General features: G+C 41.1%; 3 protein-coding genes across 5 annotated transcripts in view; 1 reads left to right on the top strand and 2 right to left on the bottom strand.

The window, feature by feature from the left end:
* The window catches only part of nphp4 (nephronophthisis 4), a 191,862-nt gene extending 179,823 nt beyond the window's left edge, over nt 1–12,039 (bottom strand). The window contains exons 1-3 of one of the 2 annotated variants that reach the window (XM_036947178.1): nt 11,958–12,039; nt 11,303–11,470; nt 10,955–11,116 (exon numbers count right to left, since the gene is read on the bottom strand). In XM_036947178.1, the coding sequence (XP_036803073.1) occupies nt 10,955–11,116; nt 11,303–11,452 (312 nt within the window). In that variant the 5' untranslated portion in view covers nt 11,453–11,470; nt 11,958–12,039. Of the gene's footprint in view, nt 1–10,954; nt 11,117–11,302; nt 11,918–11,957 lie in introns of those variants that run through there. The other variant, XM_036947179.1, reaches the window with a different exon arrangement.
* Nucleotides 12,040–13,166: 1,127 nt separating this feature from the next.
* dffb (DNA fragmentation factor, beta polypeptide (caspase-activated DNase)) lies at nt 13,167–17,426 on the top strand. Of its 2 annotated transcripts, XM_021566317.2 has the most exons (7): nt 13,174–13,390; nt 13,541–13,667; nt 14,119–14,304; nt 14,458–14,537; nt 15,971–16,144; nt 16,247–16,347; nt 16,507–17,426. In XM_021566317.2, the coding sequence occupies exons 1-7, from the start codon at nt 13,268–13,270 to the stop codon at nt 16,709–16,711; spliced, it is 996 nt and encodes a 331-aa protein (XP_021421992.1). In that variant the 5' UTR covers nt 13,174–13,267; the 3' UTR covers nt 16,712–17,426. The 2 variants fall into 2 exon arrangements, with proteins under 2 accessions (XP_021421991.2, XP_021421992.1); XM_021566316.2 differs by having other exon boundaries at nt 13,167–13,390; nt 14,119–14,537.
* Nucleotides 17,427–17,549: 123 nt separating this feature from the next.
* c16h1orf174 (chromosome 16 C1orf174 homolog) lies at nt 17,550–20,909 on the bottom strand. Its single transcript, XM_021566318.2, has 4 exons — nt 20,483–20,909; nt 20,100–20,192; nt 19,093–19,464; nt 17,550–18,043 (listed from the first exon to the last, which is right to left on the bottom strand). Exons 2-4 carry the CDS (start codon nt 20,190–20,192, stop codon nt 17,909–17,911), a joined length of 600 nt encoding a protein of 199 aa, XP_021421993.2. The 5' UTR covers nt 20,483–20,909; the 3' UTR covers nt 17,550–17,908.
* Nucleotides 20,910–23,910: the final 3,001 nt, after the last annotated feature.

The raw sequence follows: 23,910 nt of genomic DNA, 5'->3' as shown, positions 1-23,910 counted from the left end.
CCTTCAGGGTTAACATCATATAAGGCCAGCTATTCAATCCTAACAAAGGTTGGGCTACTCATAAACGTTGATGGCACCAGCAAAACTTCTAGATTGGTTTTTGCAAGGGGAACACAGGCCCAGTCGTAAAATAGCCCTTCAGCAGAGCAAATAGATTAAAAACATTGAGTGCTAAAACATTGTCACATTCTTAATAGCTTGTCGTCTGAGGGTTCTAATGTGAAATACATATGGCATATTGAGTCAAAACAGCATTGGCCAACAGCTAGCCCAGTTACCCAGCTAACATTTCTAGGGAGAGAACGTTTTTATAATGTCACGTGTAATGTTCACTTGATGTTTGAGTGTCCAGTTTTACTTTAGTTAGGGGGAACATTTTACAATATGTTACAACAAAAAAACACTGAGAACCTATTTAGAATGTTTTGGCATTAGAGTTAGGAAAACGTTTCCTTCGTGTCAAACTAAAACATACCCAGAACGTGGTTACCATGTTCTCAGAAAACCCAATATTAATGTTCTAGACACGTTTCATGGTACATCGCAAAAACATTCATGTGCCCAGTAATGAGTTAGGAGAATATTCCATCAACGTCACACCAAAGAAAACACAGAACACGGTTGCCATGTTCTCTGAATTTAAAATCAAATGAAATGTCATTTGTCACATGCCTTGAATATAACAGGTGTAGATTAAATTGAGCTGCTTACTTACAAGCCCTTAACCAACAATGCAGTTTTATGAAAAAGTTTTGCAAAAAAAAATAGATAAGTAATAAAATTGAAAATAAAAGTAACAAATAATTAAACAGCAGCAGTAAAATAACAATAGCATGGCTATATACAGGGGGTACCTGTACAGAGTCGATGTGCAGTGGAAGCGATTAGTCGAGGTAATTGAGGATAATGTTCTAGACACGTTTCATAGGACGTTGCAAGAACATTCATGTCTCCAGTAATGAGAGTTAGGAGAATATTCCATCAATGTCACACCAAACATACACAGAACATGGTGGCCATGTTCTCAGAATAAAGACATTAACCCAATGAGTCCCATCGGCGTGATTAAGGATTTTTAAACCCTTTAAACAGTGTGATTAACAGGGGCTGAGTTAGAGTGGTGTTTGTGAGACATGGGTGTAGGGGCCATGGGCCAGGTCCTTTTACAAAAATGTATGAAGGTTTGAGCTACAAACAATTACAAGCCATCTATGAAAAGCTGAGACTCTTTGCTCTGTGATGCTCACAAGCTACACGAGTCGTTAGAAGGTAAGGAGTTCTTCTACATAGAAGATCCCAGGAAATCGCAGGACATAGTGCCTATAATACTGTAATAAGCTCACATAGTTGCTGTCAAACTCTAAAAATGCCACACAGTTGTCACTGACTAGTTGGATATTCATTTCCCACTGAGCAAACCATTTCTGTACTTACAACATTCATACACATTCATTTTTACAGGCTTTTGCCTTGGCGGAACTTATTTTTTAATTGACATTTGTCAATAAAACTAATGTATGCAACTGTTTCATGCCTATCGGTCTATAGGTTAAATTTGCATAATTCCGTGGAATGACATTGGAGTCAGATTTTTATCATAAAACCGGAACACTGTAAGAGTCTACCAGATAACGGCTCTGTCTCTAGTCAGAGTGAGCCATGAGCAAACCAGAGAAGACTCGTTGCTAGGCAACTCAGATGCAGGCTGTAGCACAGGGAGCAGCAGCGCAGAGGGAGAGACAGAGAGGTGCAGCATACATGCAGCAGCTACAACAACAGCTAAGCTAGCAACCAAAAAAAATGTTTCTCTCCTGTTCTATTGGTTTTTATATCAACTTTCTGTCGTTGTCCAAAAGCTAAATGCATTATCCGAGTCATATCGACAACCCATGGTAGTTGTTGAATATTTAGATGTTCATATCTGTTTTATGACACAGCTCGCATCAGATGGGTCTTTTAGAACAGTGTTTTCCCGCAAATTGCATTTTGGCAAATGTAAAACAATTACACTATATTGCAAAAGTATGTGGACACCCCTTCAAATTAGTGGATTCGGCTATTTCAGCTACACCTGTTGCTGACAGGTGTATAAAATCGAGCACACAGCCATGCAATCTCCATAGACAAATATTGGCAGTAGAATGGCCTTACTGAAGAGCTCAGTGACTTTCAACGTGGCACTTTCACTTTTCACAAGTTACTTCGTCAAATTTCTGCCCTGCTAAAGCTGCCCCGGTCAACTGGAGGTGTTGTTATTGTGAAGGGGAAACGTCTAGGAGCAACAACTGCTCAGCGAAGTGGTAGGCCACACAAGCTCACAGAACGGGACCGCAGTGTGCTGTCCTCATTTGCAACACTCACTACTGAGTTCCAAACTGCCTCTGGAAGCAACGTCAGCACAAGAACTGTTTGTCGGAAGCTTCATGAAATGGGTTTCCATGGCCGAACAGCAGCACACAAGCCTAAGATCACCATGCGCAATGCCAAGCGTCAGCTGGAGTGGTGTAAAGCTCGCCGCCATTGGACTCTGGAGAAGTGGAAACGTTCTCTGGAGTGATGAATCACGCTTCACCATCTGGCAGTCCGACAGGGCGAATCTGGGTTTGGCAGATGCCAGGAGAACGCTACCAGCCCCAATGCATAGTGCCAACTGTACAGTTAGGTGGAGGATGAATAATCGTCTGGGGATGTTTTTCATGGTTCAGGCTTGGCCCCTTAGTTCCAGTGAAGGGAAATCTTAACGCTACAACATACAATGACATTCTAGAAAATTCTCTGCTTCCAACTTCATGGCAACAGTTTGGGGAAGGCCCTTTCCTGTTTTAGCATGACAATGCCCTCGTGCCCAAAGCAAGGTCTATACAGAAATGGATTGTCGAGATTGGTGTGGAAGAACTTAACTGGCCTGCACAGAGCTCTGACCTTGATGCAGGCCAGTCAAGTTCCTCTGTGCAGGCCAGTGAAATTCAAGGTAATTATAGCAGCAATGGGGGGACCAACTCTATATTAATACCCATGATTTTGGAATGAGATGTTTGACGAGCAGGTCTTCACATACTTTTGGTCATGTAGTGTATGTATTACATTGTCTGCTTCCAGTAGTTCAGTATGTTCAATAATAAGAGCCGATAGACTTGCTATTGTCTAGTGATGACTGGTCGATTGTTTGGTCAATAGGGTGTTGATCGACAGAGATTTTCTTTTTGTCGACCAGTAGCAAATTTATTATTTTTGATGGCACGAGACACCCGTCTGATTTCACGCCCATCTCAGTGAACTAATCCATTGCAGAGAACAGGGGATGGACCAGTCCAAGAAGAAAGGGGGTGTGGCTAAGATGTCTTTCTCCAGTGTGCCCTCTCCCGACAATTTGTGCACATTCATTGTTTTAGAACTTAATTTTATGAATTGTTTGCGTATATCAATTCCCCATTACATATATCACCAGTAGTTAATTTACCATTAATTCCTAATCTACAATATTTGTTTGGTTATGGTTGGGGCGACAGGTAGCCTAGTGGTTAGAGCATTGGGCAAGTAACCGAAAAAAGTTGCTAGTTTGATTCCCCGAGCTGACAAGGTTAAAAACCGGTCGTTCTGCCCCTGAACAAGGCAGTTAACCCACTGTTCCTAGGCCATCATTGTAAATAAGAATTTGTTCTTAACTGACTTGCCTAGTTAAATAAAAAAAGGTTATTTATTTATGTTAATGCATCAAATATATTATTATTCCAGTCTTTTACCATTCTCTTACCATTCTCATTGTCTGAGTGGACACGTTGTTTGCAGAGTGCACGACCTATGCAATGCTTCTGAGAAACAAGTTTTGGTTTATCTCATTCCATTTACGAATTTTGTCAATTTAGTCATTGTCTTTTGTTTGGAGCGCACCTGTCAATGTTGAGCAAGAACACGCACCTGATTATGCATAGAAGTAGGCCTATAGGCTACCTGGCCTAAGCGCAAATATAGGCAAATAAATGTGCCCATTTGGGGATCCGATAGTATTTCTCTTTGGCTTAACGCACCACCTTAATGCGCTTTTGAACATCTCAAAGTAATTTTTCCTTCACCTCAAACAGCAAGCAAACAAAGTCTGTTTTTACATCCATTGAGAATGACAATAGTTGCTTAATGTCTTTGAAAAATCTTTCCAGCTCTCTCCCTTGAGGATTACCACTCAGTATGAAAGGGAAAAATGTAATGCTCTGATCCAGTGGAAACGTCATAAAACAGGCCTGCCTGATTACTTCTTATCCCTTGCACAAATAGCCTACAGCTGTGTCTGTCCCGAGCTTTGAGGGCCCAGAAAATGTTATACAATGTTGCAAGTTTGCTAATGCAAGCTTCAGGCCAGACCCAAGTTAATAGTTGATACGCTTCAAGTTAATTGCAGAGAGGCCAACCTAGCCAATGTAATTCATTTGATATTTATTTTTATCAGGATATTTTCTACCTGCAGGCTGCAATGTTTTTATTTGTTGGTTTTATGTAGGCTATTTTCACATAGTTGGCAATGGAAGTTACTTTTTAGGTTTATAATTTTAATTCAGATTTGGATATCATTTTGATTAACCACATGACAATGATTTTGAGATACTTTTGGTCATGTAGTGTATGTGGACACCTGCTCGTTGAACATCTCATTTCAAAATCATGGGCATAAATACGGAGTTAGTCCCCCCTTGCTGCTATAACTGTTCTGCCTTATTATTATTCGACCATGCTGGTCATTTATGAACATTTGTACATCTTAGGCAATGTTCTGTTATAATCTCCACCCGGCATAGCCAGAAGAGGACTGGCCACCCTACATAGCCTGGTTCCTCTAGGTTTCTTCCTAGGTTTTGGCCTTTCTAGGGAGTTTTTCCTAGCCACCGTGCTTCTACACCTGCATTGCTTGCTGTTTGGGGTTTTAGGCTGGGTTTCTGTACAGCACTTTGAGATATCAGCTGATGTACGAAGGGCTATATAAATAAATTTGATTTGATTTATAACAGCATCCACTCTTCTGGGAAGGCTTTCCACTAGATGTTGGAACATTGCTGTGGGGACATCAGGTTGGGCACTGATGTTGGGCAATTAGGCTCGCAGTCAGCGTTCCAATTCATCCCAATGGTGTTTGATGGGGTTGAGGTCAGGGCCCTGTGCAGGCCAGTCAAGTTCTTCCACACCAATCTCGAGAAACCATTTCTGTATGGACATCCCTCTGTGCATGGGGGCATTCTCATGCTGAAACAGGAAAGGTCCTTCCCCAAACTGTTGCAAAAAAGTTGGAAGCACAGAATCATCTAGAATGTTACTGTATGCTGTAACGTTAAGTCTTAAATCCAAGATGGCGTAGCAATCAGACGTCTTTGTCTTGTCCCATGTATATATATTTTTCTTCGCAATCTTTTTTATATTTTCCCTAAAAATCAACTTCAAAATACTCTCCTGGCAATATGTGCCATGTAAGAAAGCTAACGTTTAAGTTTCTTGCTCAGAACATGAGAACATATGAAAGCTGGTGGTTCCTTTTAACATGACTCTTCAATATTCCCAGGTAAGAAGTTTTAGGTTGTAGTTATTATAGGACTATTTCTCTCTTTACCATTTGTATTTCATTAACCTTTGACTATTGGATGTTCTCATAGGCACTTTAGTATTGCCAGTGTAACAGTATAGCTTCCATCCCTCTCCTCGCTCTTACCTGGGCTCGAACCAGGAACACATCGACAACAGCCACCCTCGAAGCATCGTTACCCATGCAGAGCAAGGGAAACAACCACTCCAAGTCTCAGAGCGAGTGACGTTTGAAACGTTATTAGCGCGCACCCCGCTAACTAGCTAGCCATTTCACATCGGTTACACCAGCCTAATCTCGGGAGTTGATAGGCTTGAAGTCATAAACAGTGCAATGCTTTAAGCACAGCGAAGAGCTGCTGGCAAAACGCACGAAAGTGCTGTTTGAATGAATGCTTACGAGGAGGCAAAAACAGACTTTTCCCCCATCGTGACGTCCCTCTATGGCCGGTATGCTAGCTTGCTATCCCCGGCCTGCTGCCTACCATCGCTCAGTCAGACTGCTCTATCAAATCATACACTTAATTATAACATAATAACACACAGAAATACGAGCCTTAGGTCATTAATATGGTCGAATCCGGAAACTATCATCTCGAAAACAAGACATTTATTCTTTCAGATAAAATACGGAACGGTTCCGTATTTCACTAACGGGTGGCATCCTTAAGTCTAAATATTCCTGTTACATTGCACAACCCTCAATGTTATGTCATAATTACATAACATTCTGGCAAATTAGGCGGCCCAAACTGTTGCATATACCCTGACTCTGCGTGCAATGAACGCAAGAGAAGTGACACAATTTCACCTGGTTAATAATGCCTGCTAACCTGGATTTCTTTTCGCTAAATATGCAGGTTTCAAAATATATACTTCTGTGTATTGATTTTAAGAAAGGCATTGATGTTTATGGTTAGGTACACATTGGAGCAACGATACGCACCGCATCGATTATATGCAATGCAGGACACGCTAGATAAACTAGTAATATCATCAACCATGTGTAGTTAACTAGTGATTATGATTGATTGATTGATTGTTTTTTATAAGATAAGTTTAATGCTAGCTAGCAACTTTCCTTACGCAGACGACACCATACTGTACACCTCTGGCCCTTCGTTGGACACTGTGTTAACAACCCTCCAGACGAGCTTCAATGCCATACAACTCTCCTTCCGTGGCCTCCAACTGCTCTTAAATGCAAGTAAAACTAAATGCATGCTCTTCAACCGATCTCTGCCCGCACCTGCCCGCCCGTCCAGCATCACTACTCTGGACGGTTCTGACTTAGAATATGTGGACAACTACAAATACCTAGGTGTCTGGTTAGACTGTAAACTCTCCTTCCAGACTCACATTAAGCATCTCCAATCTAAAATTAAATCTAGAATCGGCTTCCTATTTCACAACAGAGCATCCTTCACTCACGCTGCCAAACATACCCTCGTAAAACTGACCATCCTACCGCTCCTCGACGATGTCATTTACAAAATAGCCTCCAACACTCTACTCAACAAATTGGATGCAGTCTATCACAGTGCCATCCGTTTTGTCACCAAAGCCCAATATACTACCCACCACTGCGACCTGTACGCTCTCGTTGGCTGGCCCTCGCTTCATACTCGTCGCCACTGGCTCCAGGTCATCTACAAATCTCTGCTAGATAAAGCCCCGCCTTATCTCAGCTCACTGGTCACCATAGCAGCACCCACCCGTAGCACGCGCTCCAGCAGGTATATCTCACTGGTCACCCCCAAAGCCAATTCTTCCTTTGGCCGCCTCCCCTTTCATTTCTCTGATAATTACCTATATTTTCCTAACCCTCCGAAAAATGGACACTGGCATATTCTTGCAACGTTCCAAGGAAACGTGTCTAGAACATTGTTATTGAATATTCTGAGAGCATGGTAAACACGTTCTGGGTAAGTTGTGTTTGACATTAAGGGAACGGTCTCTTGGAAACAGTCCTTGTCAATAAAACATCACAATACGGTGCAGAGTGTTCGATTTGGCTGCTGGGGGGCAAGGAGACCCTCAGCTCTGCTAAAACATTGTCGTTTTCAAGGGATTGTTAAATACATTTTAACTATTTGGTTTTAATATCATCACCTCTTGAAGAGCCTAGTCTGAGCTACACATTTCCGAATATTCCACATTTAGCTCTATCATCAGAGTTGAATATTCAGAGAACATACTGTATGCTTTTCAGTAAACATCAATTCATCATGTATTTTCAGATACGTGAGGGTAGCCTCTCCATTTCACATGAAGAGGGTAGCCTCTCCACATGAGACTCCTAAAGCAGGGGTGTCAAAGTCAAATGGACGGAGGGCCAAATAAAAAAATCAGCTACAAGACGAGGGCCGGACTGTTCGAATGTTCATTGAAAAATTTTTAAATGACGCATATAGTCTAGTGAACCTAATTGAACCTACTGAAAACCTAACAAATATATTACAATATGATCAGATAAATAAAGCAATATTTTCTTATGGCTCTGTCAGTAATCTTTAATTTTCAACAGACACAAAAGACAAATTTCCTTTATATAAATATCCCCATAACATGAACATTAAATGAAAGAAACCGGTATTCAAGGCACCATCAGTAGACTATATTTTCTATTTTAGCAAAAGTGGGCTAAATTTACTTCAAAGAAAAAACAATAATAGCAATTTTCTATCATCCACTCAACTGAAATATTTTTAAAATATAATTGGATTGAAATACAAAAAAATAAAGTGCAAAAATCTATTAATCAAAAACAACACTTTGTTTAAGGAGAAGTAACATGCAGTGAAAACAAATATTAAATTTTAACTTTTAAACTTGAACTGAGTAAAAACTCTAAATATGTGATTGCACAGTAATGTTCACTTGTTTGAGGTTGAGGGTGATACTTGGTGGTGTCCCATCTTTTCCACAAGTTCATCAATGTTCGGGGTAAGGCTCTGAGCTGAAGAAATCCTCAGAATTGAGTGGAGGTGTTCAGCAGTAAGTCGACTTCTGTGTGATGTTTTGTTCAGGTTCATCAAAGAAAACAGTTGTTCACACAGGTATGTGCTGCCAAACATAGACAACGTTTGAGCAGCCTGGATGCGCAGCTGGGGCATTGTGCCGGGGAGGAAACGGGCGAACTCCGCAGCACCCACTGCCGCATATTTTGCCCTCAGTGCATCATTGCATTGGAGGTCAATCAACTCCATTTGGAGGTTTGGTGGTGAGCTTTCCACGTCAACAGCAAATGGGTTACCGAGCAGTTCCAACCTGCTTTTTTGTGCTTCAAAGTCAGCAAATCGGCGTCGAAAGTCAGCGGCAAGCATACCTATTTTATCAGCCAACTGTGTGCTCGGGAACGCACTGGTAGAGAGCTTCTCTTTCATGGTCTGGCAGCTGGGAAAGTGGCTCAAATTTTCTTTCCGCATCTGCGTCTCCCACAGAGTCAGTTTGGTTTTAAATGCCTTCACTGTACTGTACATATCAGAGATGACACGATCCCGACCCTGCAGCTGCAAGTTTATTGCATTCAGATGACTCGTAATGTCACACAGAAAAGCCATTTCACACAGAAACATTTCGTCTCGGAGTTGTGTTGTGTCTTTCCCTTTGCTGTCCAAGAACAGACAAATCTCCTCACGAAGCTCGAAACATCTTTGAAGCACCTTTCCCTGGCTTAGCCATCGCACCTCTGTGTGATAAGGCAAATCACCATGCTCCGTTTCTAACTCCGTCAGAAATGCCTTGAACTGGCGGTGATTCAAACCTTTGGCTCTGATAAAGTTAACTGTGCGCGTGATGATGCTCATTACATGCTCCATTTTCAAGGCTTTACCGCACAACGCTTCCTGGTGTATGATACAATGATAAGCTGTCAGCTCACCTGTCGCGTTTTCCTCTTGCATCTTTTCCCGTATCTTCGCCACCAGTCCGCTCCTGTGTCCACACATCGCAGGTGCTCCGTCGGTTGTCAAACCCACGAGTTTTTCCCAAGGCAGCTCCATCTCATTTACACATCTTGACACCTCTTCATACAAATCATGCCCCGTAGTTGTGCCATGCATAGGACGTAAAGCCAAAAACTCCTCTGTCACGCTTAGGTTGGAGTCCACTCCGCGGATGAAAATTGACAACTGGGCAATGTCAGAAATGTCGGTGCTCTCATCCACAGCCAAGGAATATGCAATAAAATATTTTCCCTTTTTCACAAGCTGCTCTTTTAGATTGATGGACAACTGGTCTACTCTCTCGGCAATGGTGTTTCTGCTCAGACTCACATTTAAAAAGAGTTGCCTTTTTTCTGGGCAAACTTCGTCACAAACTTTAATCATGCAGTTTTTGATGAAATCCCCCTCCGTAAATGGCCGGGCTGATTTAGCGATCTCTTCTGCCAAAATAAAACTGGCCTTGACAGCAGCCTGGCCTTGTGATTTGGCTTTTTTGAACAGAGCCTGTCGAGATTTGAGGCCTCGTTTTAATTCCTCTGCCTTTTGTAGCCTTTGTTCCATGTCCATATTCTTGTTTTTGTCCGCGTGTTTCGTTTCATAATGTCGTCTCAGATTATACTCTTTCAGTACCGCCACACTTTCTCCACACAGAAGACACACAGGTTTTCCAGCTACCTTCGTGAACATATACTCCGACTCCCACCTTGTTTGAAACCCCCGGTTCTCAGTATCCACCTTCCGTTTTGCCATTTTTGATGGGTATCTGAAAGTTAATTTTACTGTGATGCTGACGACTGCTGTGCCAATAAATATTGAAATGAAGCAGCCTACTGCTCGGTGCGTCACCTTTGCATTGTGGGAAATGTAGTATTGGTGCGTGTAAAAGATCTGCGGGCTGCCGGCTTGCTGCGGGCCGGTTCTAATAATAAATCAAGATCATCCCAGGGGCCGTAAAAAACCTTCTTGCGGGCCGGATGTGGCCCGCGGGCCTTGACTCTGACATATGTGTCCTAAAGGAACCTTCTCTAAAGTTGTGAAAATTTTTCTTATTAGCAATTCAGCTAATTGTGGGCCAGCTCTCCCTTGAACAAACTCCTTATAACTGGTGTAAATACTGACCAATGGAAGCCTTTTTTGACACTTCCATTTTCCTTGGACATTCTAGCCCTGTCCAAAAACAACAATTGGCAACTACAAACTGCTCAAAAACTAAGGCTCTCGTACCAGAGATGAGGCAAAAAGTTAACTTTTTGACATGTTACCCAAATGCCTTCAGTTCTGCAGTCAGCTTTGTTGGTAATTCGCAGAGAAGTCAGCAATCGCTTGTTGTTTGCTTCTTAACAGGGCGTATCAGCGTAAACCGCTCCTTTATAATACTAAAACCACTCAGGATAATGTGGTTGACAATGTTAACTGTGTGTTTCCCTAGAACAGTTGTATACCTCATTAAACATTGCCCTGTGGACACCACTCATCTGTTGGGGTAAGCTCTTCAACGTTCTCCCGAAGAAGTGCTGGTGGCTGGTATCAAACAGGGAAACACTCAGCTGGTACTTGACTGGTTCCCTCTTTCGATTCCCTTCTGACTCCCCTTCCTTCTTCTCCTAAGTGATGAGGGGAGTAGAAATGTTTGTAACTGGAAGTCAATTAGAAACGGGTCCCTAGCTAAACATTGGCAACTCTACTAACGTTTGTCTACCTACCAGGCTGGGCTAAAATCAAACTTGCGAATGGCATTAGCTAGCTAACTCTTCGGATGCCAGGTTTATGCAAATAAGGCGTAGGCCTACCTGTTGAATGTGAGGTCCATCAAGATGCTTCAGGATGATTTGGAAGCCTTGAGAATGGGTGTGGGATGAGTCCTGTGCCAGTCGAACAGTCTGGCTGTGTGGAGGAATCACCCGTCCTCTCTCAAACAGTCCTTTCCAGTCGTCGGTCATTGAGAGGATATTTCGAGTCTGCAGCAAAGTCAAATTTCGCTAGCTATATTTAGCTAAAACAACAACACCTAGCTTGCTAGTTAGTGGGTTTTGTTTGGTGTGTTTGCTATCAGTAAGTAACGTTAGCTAACATTAGGACTTGTTCATTAAGATACCAAAGCGAACTTTGCACTATTCTCAAACCTCAGAAAATAAGATTGTTACCCAAACTAGCTATGCTTGTAATTGTAGCAAGTAAAATGTCGCGCAGTTGTATAAAAATCACTGTTTACCCTCGCTTATTTGAAATCCTAGCTATCCATGCATGTTGGCAACAGGGGAAGCAATAATAGCTGACTTTCAAAAGGGGGTAAAGATTTAAAAGATAAATAAATGAAGGTACGAATAGTAAAAATATATATTTTATCAAATCGACTGATATATTTAAAGATGAAAGATGTTCATTTTAAAATGGATTATGTAAATGAAGGATTACCAAATGACCTGAATGAAATTGTTCTATTACCCTATGTTCCCTTTAAATTGGTTTCTCCCGTCACTTGGCATCGGTTACTACGGTGATATTAACGTTGCTATGCCTTTTCTTCTTATTCGTTCAAAATGTACTAAAGAGAGCGGGAGACCAGCACGTGTCCATATCGCCACCCTCTGGTTTGGGAAGGATACATACTGTTGGACATTGCATATTCTCTATGCAAAACGATCCTCATCCACAGATTCATTTGCATTTAAATACAGCCTTGTGTATACTGTAGTGGTCAGGGTGAGGAGGACCATAACAAATCCTAATAATTTGGACATCATATTCTATCTTCCTAGGGATTGACTGTTAAAATACATTGGCCAATGCCACCACTAGGAGAAATGGGGAGAACTTGCATAGCACACTCACCAGCTGTTTTATTTAATCTTTATTTAACTAGGCAAGTCAGTTAAGAACAAATTATTTTGTACAATGATGGCCTACCAAAAGGCAAAAGGCCTACTGCGGGGACGGGGACTGGGATTTCTTTATTTTATTTGATTTAATATAGGACAAAACACACATCACAACAAGAGACAACACTACATAAAGAGACACCTATGACAACAACATAGCAAAGCAGCAACACATGACAACACAACACGGTAGCAACACAACATGGAACAAACATTATTGGGCACAGACAACAGCAAAAAGGGCAAGAAGGTAGAGACAACAATACATCACGCAAAGCAGCCACAACTGTCAGTAAGAGTGTCCATGATTGAGTTTTTAAATGAAGAGATTGAGATAAAACTGTCCACTTTGAGTGTTTATTGCAGCTCATTCCAGTCGCTAGCTGCAGCGAACTGAAAAGACGAGCGACCTTTAACAGAATGACTGACAGGATGGGTGTTGTATGTGGAGGGTGAGGGCTGCAGTAGATATCTCAGATGGGGGGTGAGGCCTAAGCTTAGCTTGATGGTCTGTGAACTCTGGTCTAAATATGTCTTTGCTCTGGACCAAAACTTGCATCCTAGAGAGCACATTTGTAAGACGGATAATGTGGCCACACAATAGAATCAAGTAGGATACCGTTACCTATAAAATCAGGCCCCTGACATACAGAATATAAGTACTATAACAATTGAGATCCTCTTCATCTTTTTATCTGCATCTGCTACTGGATATTCTAGAAGCAGCTGAGTGACACTGTCAACTGTGTGCACGTGCAGTTCTAAAACGCTAGATGGCAGTATATTGGATAATTTTCCAACCTGTCCTGTAGCTGGCAGCATGCATCGTTTCTTTGTGTGTTTCTGCACATTGGTCTTCATAGAAGAAAAGACGCAATGTTTGGACTTCAAAGAAAAAAACAAGTTGTCAAAATAAGAAGCCTGAATGAAACAAAAAAATATGGGGTGGCTGCAACAAGTCTGAAAGAGCTTCTCAAAAAGGGGAGTAAACTTCTACAGGTACGATTTCGTCCAGTAGCTTGCTATGTTTAGCACATTCTACTGCTACTACCAGACCATAACAGCGGGTCTAGACTTGCAACCAGGAAGTGGCGATAATGAAAGTTACATTATTTTGTTTAAATTATTATGTGAATAATTTTCTTCTAGGTTCCACTCGTCGGTTCGCATATTTCCATGTATGAAGATGGAACAGAATTGACAGAGGACTATTTCCGAAGTCTTCCAGACAATGCTGAACTTGTCCTTCTTGCCATGGATGAGAGATGGAGCGGCTGTGAGTGAAACATTAAAAGTAACTAAAAGACTGTAAAAAAGAAACATAGTAACTAGCCAACTAACAACCTAAGACTATGTGGCATGCACAATGCACATTCATATAGGGTTTAGGACCTACTTTATGTAGCTGTGCATGGTAAATAAATGATAACAATACTAACTTAAATATGCACTTATACAAATATGCATAACCTTGTGGTGATTGATTTGAAAGGGATGCATTGGTAAAAGTAATAGAAATATAGCCTTGCTTTCACTCGTAGGAAGAGCGGTTAACCAGGCTCATGTATTGAGTAGCTTAACCATGCCTGCCAGTGATACTTGCCAGTGAGGCTGTCTGGGCTTCAAATACAGTCGGTTACATGGGTGCCATGACTCTGATGTTTAGGTTAACAGAGGCTGTTCTGTGAACCAATTGAAATAACTGTTATGATTTGTGATTATTTCAGTTGTCTGCGACATAGGCCGGTTGCTGGACACCGACAGGAACTCAGATCTTCTGATTGATGCGGCTAAGGGGCTTCTCTCAAACGAGCGGTCTCCAAAGAGACGCAGACTCCTGGGGGACCTGCTCCTGCACTTGAAGGACAGCTCTGAGGCTGAAAACAGAGAAGACGATGAAGACTGGTTCCAAGGTAACAAGTCTTCAATCTTGGGATGGATAGAAATCCTGCAGGAAACGATGTGGCAGCCAAAAGAAAGATGGAGAAAAACAAGGACATTTTTATTTTTTAATCTGAAACAAACTGTCTCTTTACGGTTATACCGTTCTATTTTTGGGCTTTCAGGAATTGATGACAGATTTAAGACCAAATCAGCCTACATGAAGTACAACTGTGAGAGCAGGATTCGTGGATACATGAAGGAGGTGAAGCTACAGTGCCTTCAAAGTATTCATACCACTTGACTTATTACACGTTGTGTTACAGCTTGAATTCAAAATTGATTAAATATTTTTTTTATACATCTACACCTATACCCTATAATGACAAAGTGAAAACATGTTTTTAGAAATGTTGGCAAATGTAATACAGAAATATCAAATTTACATAAGTATTCACACCCCTAAGTCAATACTTTGTAGAAGCACCTTTGGTAGAGATTCCAGCTGGCAAGTCTTTAAGAGCATTCCACACATGGATTGTGCAGCATTTGCTCATTGTTCTTTTCAAAATTCTTCAAGCTCTGTCAAGTTGGTTGTTGATCATTGCTAGAAAACCATTTTCAGGTCTTGCCATAGATTTAAGTACAAACTGTAACTCGGCCACTCAGGAACATTTGGCTTTTTGGTTAGCAAATCGTGTAGATTTGACCTTGTGTTTTACATTATTGTCCTGCTGAAAGGTGATTTTTAATCTCCTAGTGTCTGGTGGAAAGCAGACTGAACCAGGCTTTCCTCTAGGATTTTGCCTTTGCTTAACTCCATTTCTTTTTTATCCTGAAAAACTCCCCAGTCCTTACAAGCATACCCACATGATGCAGCCACCACCATGCTTGAAAATATGGAGAATGTATTGTATTTGCCCCAAACATAACACTTTGAATTCAGGACAAAAAGTTAATTGTTTTGCCACATTGTTTGCAGTGTTACTTTGGTGCCTTGTTGCATGTTTTGGAATATTTTTGTATTCTGTACAGGCTTCCTTTTCACTCTGTCATTTAGGTTAGTATTGTGGAATAACTACAATGTTGTTGATCCATCCTCAGTCGTCTATGCCATTAAACTCTGGCTCATGGGATATTCAATGTCTGCTTTCAAAATATATATATCTACCAGTAGGTGCCCTTCTTTTCGAGGCATTGGAAAACCTCCCAGGTCTTTGTGGTTTAATCTGTTTGAAATTCACTGCTCCGCTGAGGGACCTTAGATCATTTTACGTGTGGGGTAGAGATGAGGCAGTCATTCAAAAATCATGTTAAACACTTATTGCACAGAGTTAGTCCATGCAACTCATGTGACTTAAGGACATTTTTACTCCTGAACTTTAGGCTTTCCGAAAGAAAGGGGTTGAATTCTTGACTCAAGACATTTCAGCTTCAGTGTGACAGCAACAATCTCAATTTAATCCGTTTTAAATTCCGGCTGTAAGACAATGTGGAAAAAAGGGTGTGAATACTTTCTGGTGGCACTGTATATTACTGATGCTTTGGTTTCACGCTGAAAGTGGTTGGCACTGTCAAGAAGTGATCCTCAAAAGCCGTACCTCATAACAAGCCTACTCCATACATACTGTCAATTGTAATCTGCCCTATTTTCTGAGGAAAGAATACACGTGACAGACTTTATTCTCTTATTCACAGGTGCATAGTTATGCTCAAACCATCCAAAAACCTAAACTCAAGGACGAATACAAGAAGACTGCAGAGTGCTTAGTGATGCAGCTGAAATCTGACAAGTACAATGGTTGCTACTTCAACAGGAAAGAAAAGGAACAAAATCGACTATGCACCCAGGAAGGATGGTTCTCCTGTCAGGTAACATTGATAGCATAGATATTATAATGGTAACTAACAGGACCAGATTATGTTTGGCTCAGTAGCATCCTGTGTCCTTTCCCATCTCTCTCCTTTCCTCAGGGTGCTTTTGACCATGATGAATGCAAGTCCCTTCACTCAATCAACCCCTATGGAAACCGAGAGAGCAGGATTCTCTTTAGCACCTGGAACTTGGACCACGGGTGGGTTTAGTGAATAAAGGTTATAAATATTCAGAATGTTAAGCTCAAAATTGTTTGTAAACAGTAACAAAAAAGCTTGCTTGATTATCAATTGCAATTGTTAAGGTCGTTTAAGGACAAGTTTTATCAAATCTAGACTGAAATCTGTTTCTGTCCCAGGATTGAAAAGAAGAGGACAGTCATTCCTACCCTGGTGGAAGCACTGCAGAAACACAAGAGCAGCAACATAAACCTGGACTATTTTTACAAACTGCTGTTTACTCGGGAGAATCTGAAGCTGGTACATATTGTATGCCATAAGAAAGGTGCCCATGACTTGCTCTGTGACAAAAGGAAAATTTACAAACAGGGCAAACGAAAATGATTCTCTAAAGTGAAGGGTATATGTTTTTCTACTGTTTATTCTTGAATTTTGTATTTCTTTATTAACTAGCTAACGGATGAAGTGCAAGATGCATGATAACTGGTAAATAACTAAATGTAATTATGGGCAGGGAACATTTCTGCTACTATCAGTACAGCTTATTTATTGATCATTTTGTGCTAGTGATTTTAAAGCACTCCATCATGAGCTATTGTTTGGGTAATAGTCAATGGACCAATTGCAAATCGTCCCAAGCCCTACACACGGGTATGTTCCGTTCGATTCAACGTTTGCTACGTCGCGTGTCAGTTTGTACTGAACAACACGTTCCCCCCAATACAGCACACACCAGTCTTCAATAGCCTTTGAGGTACGTTTGGTGGGTGTGGCGTGATCAATATGGATGTGACCATTTCAAATGGCAAAATGTGTGTCGCACACGCCATACAGTCGCTCTCTGGGCCACCATAATGACACCGTTCAACTATTTGCTCAGAACAATACTGCTTCCATTGAAATGAAATGCTTAACATTGTTCTATACTACTGAATGCACCCCTGGAGATTTGATTGGTATAAGCAAATGGTGAAACTTCCACCCAGCCTATCGGTGGAGCTATTACCATATTGATTACATCTGTCAAATCCTCTGAACTCCAGTAGAGTATAGGGTGGGGGGGTTGAAATATTAAAGGTTTGACTATTGTTGGAGTCAAGCAGATTTGATGATTACAGCTGATTTGAGCGCAGCTCCATGGCCTGTAAGTGTAATTAGATAATTATGTGATAAAGTTCTGCTTAGTTTCAATAGCACAATACAAAACAGCAGACACAGGTAATTGAACATTTAAGTTCTTGTATTGGCAATGCAACTTTGACTACAAATATTGTGCATACATAAGGCATTCAGTAACAATATTGTAAAAGATACAATATAAATAAAACAATCTGAGCACTTAACCTGTGCCATTTAAACAATATACAGTATAGATAATTGAAAAGTGAAGTTTTGTTAGTGCAAATATTAATACAAAGATGTATAACTTTAGGGTATATGCTGGCAAAACATTAACTTGATACCCTGGTTCTGTTGAACGAATCCACTTTATTGGGCTCAACTGTGACGTTAGGCTTGTTAAGGTCGTTTAAGGACAAGTTTTATTCCATCCTATTGATAGGAATGAGTTATTTCTGTAAATTAAGTGCCAACTATTTCATCTTGCTGCATTTCTGTGTAGCCCTCTTCATCACTGTCCTCTTTGGCATAGTACTGTCGTCTCCTGTGCTCCCTCCTGCTGAAGGTCGAAGTGGCCGTAGATCTCCGTGGACAATCCTACAAGGCAAATAACAGCATGTCAATAACCATGTTTCCATCCAGTTTTTATGCGAAAAAAGTAATATCATATAAAAAGACAATCACGACAGCTGTGATGGAAACGTTTTGGTACAATTTTATAAATACAGACAGAATTTGTTCGTTTGACATGGTGGGATCTTTGTCAGTAAAATTAATTATGCAAGAATTGCCCGTGGAAATATTGATAGAATAACTATCATATCGAAGTAAACTTGGGAGTCACACGATGTTATGGTATGTGATCCTCCCACTACAACTCTGGAAACCATGCAGTTTTAGGCTACAGATTAAATAAGTTATGAACGTCACAAGGTGATGAAAGTGCAGTGATCTTGATGCTCCTTTCCAATAAATATAGATGGGTCGGATTCTGGTGGCATGATCGATGCTTGACAAATAAAAAAATATTCTCGCACTTATCCATAATAATCTCATCATATAGACTAGCTTACCCCCACTGTATCTGAGCTGTTGGCTAGAGCTCATGTGCCAAGACCAGAGTAGGTACAACACATTAGTTTCTGCTGCCATTTCTCACAATTCATTTTACAGACAAAAAGATCCCAACTTGTCTAGCGTATTTAGTTTTGTCGACATTTGGAAAGTTTACCGACAAATGTTTCCATCAGGCCTGTTGTGACTTTTTCACGCGCTTGTCGGAAATAGGAAAGTCGGAAATGTCCAACTTGCTAACCTGTTATAGTGATACACGTGCCGCATTCAACCAGTTAACTGTGACATTTCCCACATGCTTTCTTGTTCCGACTAGTACATGAAAGCAGAATTACTCGCATAATAAAAGGTTGGATGGAAACCTTTATTTGTTGTGTTTACACAGGCTGCCCAATTCTGATCTTTTTCCCACCAAAAAATAGCTTTTCTGAACTGTACTGATTGGTCAAGAGACACATTTTTGAAGAAAAATAAATAATTTGGCTGCCTGTGTAAAACGCAGCCATTGTGCTCAACATCAGACCAGGATCTTGTTTATCACACCTAGCACTTGTTATAAAATCTCATCTCACCTGCACAACTTCCATATTTCCGAAGAACTTTTCCACAGGAAGAACCTGGTTACTGTCATCATCAAGGAAGACGCTCTTGTCAATCACAACACCCGCTTCTGTTTCGTCATCCTCCGTCTTCTCTGGCAACCCGTTTGTTCGACAGTAAATTAACTCTAATCGCACACCGTTCTCTTTACCCTCCCACAATTCCTCCAGGTCTGGTGGTGCTCCACAACTTGTCTTTTCAGGCCTCTCGCAACCATCGCAGCTGAGCCTCTCAGAAATGGTTGTTGACTCCCTACAACCACCAACCATCCAGTCATTCAGGGCCATTTCTGTTTTTGAGTCTTCAATTTTCATTTTTTTATCATGCCTCCTCTTCCCTGAACTCTATAAAGTCAAAACACCAACTTATTAAAAATAATAAACAGGCTTCCATGACACTATTAATGACAATCCCAGTGGTGGAAAAAGTACCCAACTGTCAAACTGGTATAAAAGTAAAGATATCTTAACAGAAAATGACTCAAATAAAAGTTACCCAGTAAAATACTACTCGAGTAAAAGTATTTGGTTTTACATTTTACTTTTGATACTTAAGTATATTTAATTGCACTGTTGGTTAAGGGCTTGTAAGTAAGCATTCACTGTAAAGTCTACACTTGTGGTATTCAACACGTGACAAAGTTCGATTTGAATTGCTAAAATCTACTTAAATATCAAAAGTACAAGTATGGATAATTTCTAATTCCTTATTAGTCCGCCAGATCATAGGCAGTAGGGATGTTTTCTTGGTAACTGAATTGAACCATTTTCTGTCCTGCTAAGCATTCAAAATGTAACGAGTACTTTTGGGTTTCAGGGAAAATATATGAAGTGAAAAGTACATTATTTTCTTTAGGAATGTAGTAAAGTAAAAATACTACATAGTAAAGTACGGATACCCAAAAAAACTAAGTAGTACTTTATACTCTTGCGTAATCCATAATGTAAAATGAAAACAGAAGAACTAAACGTTCACCGACCTTATCTGAACTCTTCACCTCGAGATGGACCCTGCTTGAGGAAACAGCGCACATCCCCTTTCGCCGCTTCAAGTTGCTAACTCGACTCGGCATCTGAAATGAGGAGTTCACACATGTTGTTAACTCAGTTGGAAAACTGGACATTAGCTAACACTTCGAGCTGGCTAACCAACTGTTACTGCCCCACTTTTAGCCGACTAAACTGATGTTACTGCCCCACTAGCTGATAAAAGACTATAAACAATTCCCAAAGACAATGGAAAATGTAATAAATAACTACCCGAAGTGTTAAAAATAATATAAATACTGTTGTGGGAGGTTAACTAGCTAACTTAACGTTAGTAGCTGCAGTAACTAGCCAACTCTGACAAGCTTAACGTTACCTGGATAACTATGTCGGTCGCTGGCTTGCAATCTTGTAAACAGTCACTTTTTTCAGTCAGTGGATGTAGCCAAATTAGCTAATAAAATCCAGTAATTGTGTTGTAAATACAGGTAGTCAGCAAACTGTAAAATCGTGGTTCTGATAAAGCGCCGCCGTGGTGAACCGAGAAAGCTTCCGAACCCGACTAAATGTTTCTGTATAGAAGTCACGTGCAAGTAATTATTTTCCGTTTCCAGTTTTGGAGAACAAAACAGCATATGCGTCAGTAGGGTTACCTCGACCTTACACCGGGCTCAATGCTGATTGAGGTGATATGCTGGCTTCCACTAGTTAGCACAGCCACAAAGTCAAAATTGAGAGGGGGCCAGTTGCGACATTATCTCAGTCATCCACCAGGGTCTCTATGCTGCCACCTACGCTCAGTGCAGTGCATCACTCAGGAATAGTGGGGGGGTTTCAAAATGAACCATAAAAGGAGAAGTGGGGATTTCGAAAGAGTATTTTAACACTAGAAGCGCTGGAATTCCAATACTACTAGGACCGCCATGACTTGATATTTCAATTATTATTATTATTATTATTATGATTATTATTTCAAATATTCAATAATACATAGATTGTAAAGTGAATGTGAAATAAGTTAATGTAGCTAACGTTAGCTAGCATTTACATTTACGAAAAACATAACATTACGTACACGGCTACCTGTAGGTATTGTTCAAAGACAACTCACAGTGAGTTCATCTTTTTTGTTGTTGTTGCATAAATTAAATTCCTTCATTTAATTTCTGCAGACCATGACTGACGTCCGATAACCCAAACGGCGTCTTGAGTGGCATATTTCAAAACCCCCACTTCTCCTTATTGGTTCCTTTCGAAACCCCCACTTTATCTGAGAGATGCACTGCACTGAGAGATAACATATTAGGCAGCTAAGGTAACCTGCCTAAATTATTACCGCCCGTTAGCCATGAAGTGCTTTGAAAGGCTGGTCATGGCTCACATCAACACCATCATGCCAGAAACCCTAAAACCACTCCAATTTGCATACTGCCCCAACAGATCCACAGATGATGGAATCTCAATCGCACTCCACACTGCCCTTTCCCACCTGGACAAAAGGAACACCTATGTGAGGATGCTGTTCATTGATTACAGCTCAGCGTTCAACACCATAGTGCCCTCAAAGCTCATCACTAAGCTAAGGACCCTGGGACTAAACACCTCCCTCTGTAACTGGATCCTGGACTTCCTGACGGGCCGCCCCCAGGTGGTGAGGGTAGGTAACAACACATCTGCCACACTGATCCTCAACACTGGGGCCCGTCAGGGTTGCGTGATTATTCCTCTCCTGTATTCCCTGTTCACTCATGACTGCGTGGCCAAGTACGACTCCAACACCATCAATAAGTTTGCTTACGACACAGCAGTTGTAGGCCTGATCACCGACAACGATGAGACACCCTATAGGGAGGAGGTCAGAGACCTGGCAGTGTGGTACCAGGACAACAACCTCTCTCTCAATGTGAGCAAGACAAAGGAGTTGATCGTGGACTATAGGAAAAGGAGGGCCAAACAAGCCCCCATTAAAGTTGACGGGGACTGAAGTGGCCAGCTGGACTATTTACATTGACCCTATTTACATAATAAACAGCAAGTAGCAGCAGTTTATCTATGCATAGTCACTTTACAAGTCACTTTGACTAACCTGTCCCCCCGCACATTGACTCGGTACCGGTAACCCCTGTAATAGCCTCGTTATTGTTATGTACATTTCTTGTGTTACTTTTTGATTGATTCATAGATTTTTTTTTAGCTGGAGTTCATTTAGTAAATATTTTATTAACTCTATCTCTTGAACTACATTGCATTGTTGGTTAAGAGCTTGTAAGTAAGCATTTCACAGTAAGGTCTTCGTTATATTCGGCGCATGTGACAAATACAATTTGATTTGATCAGTAGGTGGCAGCATAGAGACCCTGAGGGATGACTGCTCTGAGAGATGACGTCGTAGCTGGACCCTATTGAGGATCAAAATTGGCTAGATTGTAAAAATGTAATAGCCCACCCGTGACAAGGACCGACGAGTTCTGAGATGCCGTTCTACACACCACTGTTGTACTTGTCCGTTATTTGTCTGTTTGTGGCCCGTCTGTTAGCTTGCACAATTCTTGCCATTCTCCTTCAACCTTTCTCATCAACAAGCTGTTTTTTTCCCACAGGACTGCCTCTGACTGGATGTTTTTTGTTTGTTGCACCATTCTCGGGAAACCCTAGACACTGTCGTGAGTGAAAAGCCCAGGAGGCCGGACGTCTCTGAGATACTGGAACCGGTGAGTCTGGCACCTACGATCATACCACACTAAGTCGCTTAGATCACTCGTTTTACACATTCTAACATTCAATCGAACAATAACTGAATGCCTCGATGCCTGTCTGCCTGCTTTATATAGCAAGCCACGGACATGTGACTCACTGCCTGTTGGATCGAACCACAGGGTGGCCACTGAGTGTATATGCACTGTTCAGCCTTACCTATGGAGTGGGCACCCATGAAATGGGGTATCAGCCTACCCAGTGACACAAACAGAACACAACTATGTAGAGTTTACACCAATATTAGCGTCATATCTCTTATTGCAGGCCTCTGAAACCACTGTGAAATGAGCCACATTTGCTCACCCGTATTGAACATTCATATTGGACTATACAATCATAAATTGCAACCACTTTGTCCAAGTCTGGTAGCCACTAATCACTCTGCAAGGACTGGTAAGGGATAAGTGAGGTGGGTGATTGGTGTCTTTAAATAGTATCTCCGCTATATACATAAATGGATGTGGTGTGTTTCATTTCACAAAGACATTCACTGTCTTCTTGGTAAGCAACTTTAGTGTAGATTTGGCCTTGTGTTGTAGGTTATTGTCCTGCTGAAAATTGGTTTTCCTCTAGTATTTTGCCTGTTTCTTTTGATCCTCAAAAACTTGAGTGTTTGCCAGTGTCAAGCATACCCATACCATGATGCAGCCACCACCATCCTTGAAAATAAAGAGGCTCAGTGATGTGTTGGATTTACCCCAAACATAAGGCTTTGCATTTAGGCCAAAAAGTGTGTTCCTTTGCAGTATTACTTTAGTGCCATACAAGATGTATATTTGTATTCCTTTTCACTCTGTCATTTAGGTCAACACTACAATGTTGTTGATCCATCCTCAGTTCTCCCATTACAGCCATTGAACTCTGTAGCTGTTTAAAAATCACCAATGGTGTCATGGTAATGTGTCTGAGCAGTTTCATTCCTGTCCTGCAGTTCAGAAGGACAAGTAACTTGTATGTGTCTGGGTGGTTTAATACATAATCCACAGCATAATTATTAACTTGACCGTACTTAAATATATATTAAATGTCTCATTTGTTATTGTTACC

Source organism: Oncorhynchus mykiss, chromosome 16 (genome assembly GCF_013265735.2).
Source record: "Oncorhynchus mykiss isolate Arlee chromosome 16, USDA_OmykA_1.1, whole genome shotgun sequence".
NCBI classification, from domain to species: domain Eukaryota; kingdom Metazoa; phylum Chordata; class Actinopteri; order Salmoniformes; family Salmonidae; genus Oncorhynchus; species Oncorhynchus mykiss.
The sequence above is the reverse complement of the archived record's forward strand: the minus strand, read 5'-3'. Positions and strand labels throughout refer to the sequence as shown.

Coding starts and splice junctions, on each gene's coding strand:
- dffb (XM_021566316.2), top strand. CDS start 13,268: ATGTTTGGACTTCAAAGAAAAAAACAAGTTGTCAAAATAAGAAGCCTG. Junction 13,391..13,540: donor AGGGGAGTAAACTTCTACAG/GTACGATTTCGT, acceptor ATTTTCTTCTAG/GTTCCACTCGTCGGTTCGCA. Junction 16,348..16,506: donor ACCTGGAACTTGGACCACGG/GTGGGTTTAGTG, acceptor TTTCTGTCCCAG/GATTGAAAAGAAGAGGACAG.
- c16h1orf174 (XM_021566318.2), bottom strand. CDS start 20,192: ATGCCGAGTCGAGTTAGCAACTTGAAGCGGCGAAAGGGGATGTGCGCT. Junction 19,465..20,099: donor AGGTGAAGAGTTCAGATAAG/GTCGGTGAACGT, acceptor TTGACTTTATAG/AGTTCAGGGAAGAGGAGGCA. Junction 18,044..19,092: donor GAAATATGGAAGTTGTGCAG/GTGAGATGAGAT, acceptor TTTGCCTTGTAG/GATTGTCCACGGAGATCTAC.